This window comes from Pagrus major, chromosome 4 (genome assembly GCF_040436345.1).
Source record: "Pagrus major chromosome 4, Pma_NU_1.0".
In the NCBI taxonomy this organism is placed as follows: Eukaryota; Metazoa; Chordata; class Actinopteri; order Spariformes; family Sparidae; genus Pagrus; species Pagrus major.
The window spans coordinates 39,397,800-39,407,799 of NC_133218.1; the positions used below are offsets into that span (position 1 = coordinate 39,397,800).

The following is a 10,000-nucleotide window of genomic DNA, read 5'->3' on the forward strand; positions in this document are numbered from 1 at the left end:
TGAGGACAGTTCAGAGGTGAGTTTTCAGTGTGCATGTGTGTGTAGAGTTTCTGTCCTGATGTCCCTCCATCATTGTGGATTCAGGACAGACAGTCTTGATTACGTAGAGGGGTAGCTCAGCCCTCCTTGTGGGGACGGAGTATCAGCTGATTGGCTGTAGTGGAGTGTAGTGGACAGGCTGGAGTGTTTGGTTGGACCAGGTCCTGGATGTGTGATGGACCTGGACCAGTGGCAGTAGAGCACGTAAGTCCCAGGTCTTTGAATCAGGTTTAGGCAGCCTCCACTAGCTGGTGCAGGGTGGGAGAACTTGGGTAGAGTCTGGATGAGTTGCAGAGGTCTGATGGGACGTGAAGGTGGACCAGTCAATGAAAACAACCTGGACCAGAACCTGCTCGGCCTCCTGGGTGAGGAACGTACATGTCCTCCTGATGTTGTGGAGGGTGAATCTACAGGAGCAGTGACGTTACAGTGACGATGCAGTGACGTTACAGTGATGTTACAGTGGCGGTGCAGTGGCGGTGCAGTGACGTTGCAGTGATGTTACAGTGACGTTTCAGTGACGGTGCAGTGACGTTACAGTGACGTTACAGTGACGGTGCAGTGATGGTGCAGTGGCGGTGCAGTGATGTTACAGTGGCAGTGCAGTGACGTTTCAGTGACGGTGCAGTGGCGGTGCAGTGGCAGTGCAGTGATGTTGCAGTGACGGTGCAGTGACGTTTCAGTGACGTTTCAGTGACGTTTCAGTGACGGTGCAGTGACGGTGCAGTGGCGTTGCAGTGACGGTGCAGTGGCAGTGCAGTGATGTTACAGTGACGGTGCAGTGACATTACAGTGGCGTTACAGAGCTTCTTATAAACTGTCCCCTCCTGTTTAAAGTAGTTCCTCTTCCAAACCCAGACGTGTCTGACAGTGATGTACTGTCATGTTGTATTGAAGCTCTCTGATGTTTCAACCACAGATGTTTTCTGCTGCATCAGTTTAGACACATCTCTTCGGAAAATCAGCCCATCAGATTTAAATCTTTGGACGCTTGAAGATCTCTGCTGGAATTTAAAGTGTTCTGAGTTTGAGTAAAGCTTGTAGACATGAGCAGCAAGTTGTATCATTGTGCTTTGTGTTGAATGATCTCTGGTTGTTTTGAGGCTCAGCTGATCTGCACTCTCAGGACGTGGAGTTCTGTTCATCCTGTTCCAGAAACTCTTCTCAGAGGACACAGTGAGATAAACTAGTGGAGAACAGTTTGATTCAGAATCAGACAATTGTTGTTGGTGTATAAATGTACATATACAGTATAAATGTAGAGACATTATTAGAGAATATTAAACACTAAACTAAAAGTATAGTGTAAAGATGTAAAAAGAGATGAAACTCAAATCTGACAAACCAACAAAACACAAACAGCTGTCAGTATTATAATCCTGCACTCCTCATTAAATCAAAATAAAGTAAGTGATAGTTTATGATCTGCTCTGACAGTCAGGAGACTTTATGCTAACATTTTAAAACACATCATAGGAAGCTCCTTCCACTAAATATGTTGCTGTGTAAACTGTTTGAAGTGGGACTCCTCCTCCTCCTGCTTCCTCCCTCCTCCCTCCTGCCTCCTCCCTCTCTGAAGGAGCCCTCCCCCCTCCTCCTTTCATCTGGTTTTGGAGGGTTTTGTCCCCTCTCCCTCCTCTTTGGTTGACTGGGTCCTGGAGTCCTGCAGGGTCACTGTCCCCAAAAACCAGAGCCTGTCTGGTCCTGTTCAGCCACCCTCCTCCTCCTCCTCCTCCTCTCGCCTCTGCAGCACAATAACAACCACATGGTATTTTAATTAGAGTCTACCGGTCAGCTCTCTTCTCTTTTCCATATTCATATTCTGGCTCAGTTTGACTCGGCTTGACTCTGTTTGACTCGGCACGTCAGCCCAGCGCAGCAGGGATTATCTCCATGACAACAAGGCTACCTGCTTGAAGGTGTGTCTTTAACTGACGCAGGGTTTGTCTTCAGTCGGCGACGTTTAAAAATTGCGAGAAGCATTTTTCCTATTTTCTGTCACTTTATAGCCCAAACAGTTGAGACAATGATGGAAGTATTTGTCAGTTTTAGCTCTGATCACAGCTGACATTCATTTCTGCTGCTCATGACAGTTTAGCTGTTCTCAGAAGCTGTAAAAGACTTCAGGTCTCATCTGAACTGTTAGCATCGTGTTTATCTGCAGCTCTGACAGAAGTTCAGTGGAGCCACTGAGCTCATCAGTCCTGGAGGTCAAACTACCTGCTGACAGGAGCAGGACTGGTTTTACTGGTCAGCTCCCAGTGTGGCTGTGGGACGGGGAGCTCTGACAGTGTTGTGTAGATACATTTCAGAGGAAAAGAGACGGATCCTCGACATGTGTCCCCATCAGGACAGAGACAGATCCTTGACATGTGTCCCCATCAGGACAGAGACAGATCCTTGACATGTGTCCCCATCAGGACAGAGACAGATCCTTGACATGTGTCCTCAGTAAAACCAAACCCTGGTGAACCTCACAACATGTCTGACCACGTCTGTGTCTGTTTGTTTTGTCAGCTCTGCCTCTACTCTCTCCAGAGTTTAGTCTCACCCTCCCTCAGATGTGATGTTCACTCAGTTTGTGGGAAACACTTCATGTACCTCACAGAGTGTTGAGTTTGTGGGAGATTGAGACATTATTAATAAAGTCTGACGTCTCTGCTGCTCAGAGGAGCGACAGAGCACTGTCCTGTCTGTGACAATGAAACACAGATTTCATGTCCTTCATCAGTCTGTCCACCCTCCTCCTCTTCAGTGATAATTCACCCCAAAATCAAAAACCCCTGTCCTCTGACCTGTAGTGCTGGTTATCTATCTAGATCCTTTCGTTGTGAGGTGTTGAATTTTGGAGATATCAGTCGTACAGATGTCTGACTGCTCTGTCTGTGTTTTTGTCTGTCTGTGTTTCTGTCTGTCTGTGTTTCTGTCTGTCTGTGTTTCTGTCTGTCTGTCTGTCTGTCTGTGTTTCTGTCTGTCTGTCTGTCTGTCTGTCTGTGTTTTTGTCTGTCTGTGTTTCTGTCTGTCTGTGTTTCTGTCTGTCTGTCTGTGTTTCTGTCTGTCTGTGTTTCTGTCTGTCTGTGTTTCTGTCTGTCTGTCTGTGTTTCTGTCTGTCTGTCTGTCTGTCTGTCTGTCTGTCTGTCTGTGTTTCTGTCTGTCTGTCTGTCTGTCTGTGTGGGAACTGAGCAGCTGCAGTGATCAGGACACATCAGTGGCTAATCAGTTTGAAGGGCAGTCAGCCGACACACACACACAGTTGACCCAGTGGCCTACTGTAGGGTGTGTGTGTGTGTGTGTGTGTGTGTGTCTGATGGTCCATATGGTTTCATCGTTAGACAGCAGCACGACAACAATAAGTTTCAATTATGTTTGTGACGGTTTGAGTCGAGATGATCCTGAAATATCAGTCACTCTGAGGTTTCACTGAACTCTGGCTCTAACCAGTCTGTTAATCAATCTGTCATTAAATCTGTCACCCCTCCTCTTTCTCTCTCTGGCTGCAGCTCATATCAGCTGTCAATAATTAATGTAATTCACTCAGAAACTTGATGACAAAACTGTTCTGTGTCTAAACTCATCAAAGATCATCTGTGAGGGAGACGCTCTACTCTGTCACACCACTGTACAACCATAATGATTCTGTAGTTCAATAACTCCAACAGAGTGAGACCGAGTGAGTCGATGTGAAGTCTGAACAAGTGAGTCTGGAGTCTTCTGCAGAAGATGGCGAGTGACTCTGCTGTCCTGACGTTGGTCGGGAGGCGCCAGAACAGAGAAGAGTCGCGACTTCGCTGAGCGACCTTTGTTCGCTCTCAGCGATGGCGGTACCAGCCGGCCAGCTGATGTAGTGCAGCGAAGTGCTCGCGCTGGGCTGTGTGGTCTGACCAGTGTTTGGAGGTAGATGGGTGCAGTTCCGTTGACGGCCTTGAAGGCCAGCACCATGGTCTTGAATCGGATCCGGGCTGCAACAGGAAGCCAGTGGAGGTCACGGAGGAGAGGGGTCACATGGGAGTAACTGAGAAGAACTGAGGCTGTTATGATTATTTTATCTCCTGAGAGTTTGGGGTCTGGATTCTATCTTCAAGTCTATTCATCCAAATTCCTCCTGGAGTTAAGAATGAACTAACCAATGAATGACCTCAGTTTGTTTAGCCCCGCCCCTGTGATCACCTGACAGTCACCTGACTCCACACATCACACTTCACAGCAGATTTATAACACTGACTATTGTCTGTTCAAACATTAAAGCACAGAAGTTATAAATACAGTGTTTGTGTAACTCTTCAGTGGAGCATCATGAATGTTCCTGTGCAGCGCCCCCTGTTGGTCACGTTACAGTCTGGTGGATCATTTCCCATCAGCCATCAGTGCTGCTGCAGGATTGAACTGATCCTCTCCAGGCCTTGAAAAGTTTGGAAGGACCTACTTGGACTAAACACACACACAAACCTCATATGTTGCTGTGGAGTGTGTGTGTGTGTGTGTGTGTGTGTGTGTGTGTGTGTGTGTGTGTGTGTGTGTTTAGTGGTGAGGTAATGTGTTATTTGTCTGTAAGGAGACTCATTCAGTCCATCAGTGGAGGGAAGAAGGAGGCCTCTTCTTTCATTTATACCACACACACACACACACACAACACACACACACACACACACACTCCTCCCCCCCTCCTCACCCTCTGTGGTGAGGAGGGGGGAGGAGGTCGGCTCCTTTGTGGTGACACACACACACTTCAAAGCTTTTTCTCTACCAACATGGAGGGTGATGTCATTCTGTGTGTGTGTGTGTGTGTGTGTGTGTGTGTGTGTGTGTGTGTGTGTGTGTGTGTGTGTGTGTGTGTGTGTGTGTGTTTCTGACAGTACAGACTGTCAGAAACACACACACACACACACACACACACACACACAGTACAGAAGAGTGCTGGTTCTCAGGTCAGAGGTTGTCCTGGGGCCACACATGTGTATGATGTCACACATGAGCTCTGTCTCTGTCTCTCTGTCTGTCTCTGTTTGTTTCTCATCTGTCTCTCTGTCTGTCACTCGTCTGTCTGTCTCTCATCTGTTTCTGTCTGTCTCTGTCTGTTTGTCTCTTGTTTGTCTTTGTCTGTCTCTCACTCTGTCTCTGTCTCTCTGTGTCTCTCACTCTGTCTCTGTCTCTCTGCAGGTGTATGGCTGGGCACTGGAGGGTATGCGTCACCCTAGCTGCCATCACTATGGAGGACTGCACGCTGCCAGACAAATGCCAGGCTGTGATTGGCTGCCTGGAGGACTACCACCGCCCAGCACCCACCAATCTCAGACGGGCGTTTTGAGGAGATGAAGGCAGTGGCGGGCGAGCTGCGGGGCGAGCGAGGTCTCCGTCAGTGGAGCTTCGCCTGGTCCAAGTGTCAGGAGACCAAGAAGATGTTTGACAGGAAGATGGAGGCAGCGCTGCGGACACGAGACTCCGCCTACAGGCAGCGCTCAGACTCCACCCTCAGCAGGAGCTCCACCTCCTCCAGGAGAACCCTGTCAGGACTCTGGGGAGTCCATGAGACCTCCTCCTCATCCTCCTCCTGCCCCGTTGAGGAGGGTCACCATCACGTCCTCTCCTCCTCGTAACAGCTCCTCCTCCCTGCTCCCCATCACCTCCACCCCTCACACCCCCCAGCACACCCCACTCCTCAAGCGTTTGTTCCGCAGCTCCTCCTCAGAGGAGTCCTCCGATCGGGTGGACATCTGCTCCTCCAGTCCCAGCCTCCCCCGCCTTGGCTCCTTGGCCTGCTCCTCCTCCTCCTCCCTCTCGTCCGCCTTCTCTTCCAGCAGACGGCAGCAGCTCAGGAAGACTCAGAGCTTCGACTGTCCTTCCACCCCCGAGGTGACACGGTACGGTTCTCGTGCCCTCAGCGAGCCGGTGCGTCGAGGAAACACGGGTGTGTTCATCCGTGGACTGGAGGTCAGCAGCTCCGAGGCGGCCGACCACACGCTGTGCCCCAGGACGGGTGCTCACAGCTGGGCAGGACAGGGGCTCTGCAGCCCCGGGACACCTGGAACACCCAGAACCACCGGCAGCCCGGCGACAGACTCCCGACCCAGAGGAAGGTGGGTAATCAGAGAGAGGGTGGAGTCAGCTGTAACAAACAAACAGGTGACGATGATGATGTCATACCTGACAAGTTAAGATCCTCACAGAACAGCCAGACAGTTCCCTTCAGTAACTAAGTACATCTACTCAAATACTGTCTTTACTTCAAAGGGAAATCTTTACCTCACATTTATCTGACAGGAAACACACAACATACTTTTCAGATTAAGATTTTACACAAAATATTTGATTCTTAAAAAATGTTTTCAACATAAGAGTTTATTTTTCCAAAGTACCTTTGACAGATACTGTTGTGAAGGACTTTTACTCAAACAAAGAGTAAATGAGTATTTCTATATTCTGTTCCTTCAGTAAGGATCTGAATTTGTCACTCTCACAAAGAGAACAGTATTACTGAAGAACGCCCCCGGCTGGAGGACCAGGGGCTCAGACAGTCTGATGTACTTAGAGACTGTAAACAGATCATCAGACAGTGACACTGACTCGGTGATGACGAGTCACTAAGCAGAAGAAGAAGATAAAGTGCAAGAGAAGAAGAAAGGTCACAGGACACAGTTAACAGATCAGGTAGTTACAGAGGAAGTGTAGGAAGGAGCAGCTCAGGTCATCGTGTGTTTACATGTTCGTGTACTGTGTATGTTTCAGTAAGCTGCGTCACGTGGTGGAGGAGATGGTGACCACAGAGAGGGAGTACGTTCGCTCTCTGCGTTACATCATCCATCACTACTTCCCTGAGATGGACCGAGCCGACCTTCCTCAGGACCTGAGGGGCAAACGCTCCGTCGTCTTCGGGAACCTGGAGAAACTTCTGGACTTCCACAGTCAGTTCTTCCTCAGAGAGCTGGAATCCTGCTGGAAACACCCGCTGAGAGTGCCACACTGCTTCCTCCGACACGTAGGACTAACACACATACACGCACGCACGTGATATTAATATTAGAGGCACAAACGGGGCCTAAAGGGGGGTGTGTGTGTGTGTGTGTGTGTGTGTGTGTGTGTGTGTGCAGAAGGAGCAGTTCAGTCTCTACGCTCTCTACAGCAAGAACAAACCAAAGTCTGACGCTCTGCTCGCCAACCACGGGAACTCCTTCTTCAGGGTGAGAACTGCACTCATCGTGACCTTTAACCTCTGAACTCCATTCATGCTTTAACCTGTGTTCACTCTCTGTGACCTCTGACCTCCAGAGGGAGCTGCTGCACATTCCTCACATTCTTTAGAGAAAAACATCAACTGACGCTGACCCTCCTCCTCCTCTCCCTCCTCCTCCTCCTCTCTCTCCTCCCTCCTCTTCCTCCTCTCCCTCCTCCTCCTCTCCCTCCTCCTCCTCCTCTCTCTCCTCCTCCTCCTCTCTCTCCGCCCTCCTCCTCCTCTCTCTCCTCCTCCTCCTCTCTCTCCGCCCTCCTCCTCCTCCTCTCCCTCCTCCTCCTCTCCCTCCTCCTCCTCTCTCTCCTCCCTCCTCCTCTCTCTCCTCCCTCCTCCTCCTCCTCTCTCTCCTCTCTCCTCCTCCTCTTCCTCCTCCCCCCTGCAGAGGAAGCAGGTGGAGTTGGGAGATAAGATGGACCTGTCCTCCTACCTGTTGAAACCTGTTCAGAGGATGAGTAAATATGCTCTGCTGCTCACTGATCTCATGAAGGAGGTGGGCGGGGCTCAGGAGGCGGAGCTTGTGGCTCTGCAGGCTGCCACCAACATGGTCAAGTTCCAGCTTCGCCACGGCAACGACCTCCTGGCAATGGACGCCATCCGAGACTGTGATGTAAGTTTATTAATGCTGAACGAAAAAAGATTAAATCTGTCATCACAGACTGAACAAGACCTCCTTCCCTCCCTCCCTCCCTCTCTCCCCCCTCCTTCCCTCCCTCCCTCCTCCTTCCCTCCCTCCCTCCCTCCCTCCTCCTTCTCTCCCTTGTCCTTCCCTCCCTCGTCCTTCCCTCCCTCCCTCCCTCTCTCCCCCCTCCTTCCCTCCCTCCTCCTTCCCTCCCTCCCTCCTCCTTCCCTCCCTCCCTCCCTCCCTCCTCCTTCTCTCCCTTGTCCTTCCCTCCCTCGTCCTTCCCTCCCTCCCTCCCTCTCTCCCCCCTCCTTCCCTCCCTCCTCCTTCCCTCTCTCCCTCCTCCTCCCCTCTCTCCCTCCTCCTCTCCTCCCTCCTCCAGGTGAACCTGAAGGAGCAGGGTCAGCTGATCCGCCAGGATGAGTTCACTGTCTGGACCGGAAGGAGGAAATGTCAGCGTCATGTCTTCCTGTTTGAGGAGCTTGTTCTCTTCAGTAAACCCAAGAAGATGGAGGGAGGGCTGGATGTCTTCATCTACAAACACTCCTTCAAGGTAAAACCAGAATCCACTAGACCGCTCAGACTCCCCCAGACTCCTCCAGACTCCCCCAGACTCTTCCAGACTCCCCCAGACTCTTCCAGACTCCTCCAGACTCCCCCAGACCCCCTCAGACTCCCCCAGACTCCTCCAGACTCCCCCAGACTCTTCCAGACTCCCCCAGACCCCCTCAGACTCCTCCAGACTCCCCCAGACCCCCTCAGACTCCCCCAGACTCCTCCAGACTCCCCCAGACTCTTCCAGACTCCCCCAGACTCCTCCAGACTCCCCCAGACTCTTCCAGACTCCCCCAGACCCCCTCAGACTCCTCCAGACTCCCCCAGACCCCCTCAGACTCCTCCAGATCCCCTCAGACTCCCCCAGAACCCCCCCAGACTCCCCCAGACCCCCTCAGACTCCTCCAGACCCCCTCAGACTCTTGGGGGGGTCTGAATTGAGTTCATAGGTCATCGGGGAGGCAGGACAGGAAATTGTCAATCATGGCTACTGAAGCTAGCAAGCAGGTTACTCACTGGATTGCTGGAGAGTCGCCGCTATTTCCCCCAACATTGTCTTTTTTGAGTCTGATGGTCGTTCCTCGACGCCACAGCTCTACTTAACTGTTCCACCTGACAGCAGCATCTGTCTTCCTCTTCGCCATGTTTGCATGTACACATCAGAGTACTCTGTCATCCTATTGGTCAACGTCACAGAACAAGTCGCAGGAGATGTCAGACTAGGCAGGAAGATACAAAAAGTTGCTAGACTTTTTGTCGAGGTGTCGTGGAGCGTCCCAGATACAACATCGCTGTTCTTCAGTTATGTTACATTTCACGTCCGTTTGCCATTCCCGACATTTGTAATTGGGCCCGACGCTGGAAATGAGACGACCGCGACCAAATCGTGTGAAAGTCATCCTGAATTGGTGTGGTCTGATCCATCTCTGACATGTTCTGGAGCAATGTAGACCAAAATCTCTAAATTCAGCAGAACATTAAAAACGGTCTTCACCTGTCAAGTCTCCAGTTGAAGGACTCACTGAGCTCCTCTTTGTCCCTCAGACAGCAGATGTAGGTCTGACAGAGTCCTCAGGAGACAACGGGCTGCGCTTTGAGATCTGGTTCAGAAGGAGGACGTCCAAGAATCACACCTTCATCCTTCAGGCCGCCACAGCCGACGTCAAACTGGCCTGGACCACCGACATCGCCCGAATCCTGTGGACCCAGGCCACCAGGAACAAAGGTAGAGACAGGAGAGGGGGAGGAGGCAGAGCTGCTGTCTGTCTGTGTCATCACCTTCATCACCTGTGTGTGTGTGTGTGTGTGTGTGTGTGTGTGTGTGTGTGTGTGTGTGTGTGTGTGTGTGTGCAGAGATGCGTCTGAAGGAGATGGTGTCGATGGGAGTCGGCAACAAACCGTTTCTGGACATCCAGCCGAGCGACGCTGCCATCAGTGACCGAGCTGTTCACTACATCATGAAGAGTCGAGGTGACGCACAGAATAACACAGACTGATCGATCAATTAGCTTTCAGCTACTTTAACAATCGACCAATCTGTTTGAGTTAGACAAAAAAAGTCT

The 10,000-nt window shown here is 51.0% G+C and overlaps 1 protein-coding gene across 1 annotated transcript in view; it reads left to right on the forward strand.

The window, feature by feature from the left end:
- plekhg4 (pleckstrin homology domain containing, family G (with RhoGef domain) member 4) overlaps nt 1–10,000 on the forward strand; it is a 72,328-nt gene that overhangs the window by 59,208 nt on the left and 3,120 nt on the right. Inside the window, 7 exon segments of the mRNA XM_073463898.1 lie at nt 5,197–6,113; nt 6,763–7,012; nt 7,125–7,214; nt 7,647–7,871; nt 8,266–8,436; nt 9,483–9,663; nt 9,792–9,908. Coding sequence (XP_073319999.1) covers nt 5,197–6,113; nt 6,763–7,012; nt 7,125–7,214; nt 7,647–7,871; nt 8,266–8,436; nt 9,483–9,663; nt 9,792–9,908 — 1,951 coding nt within the window.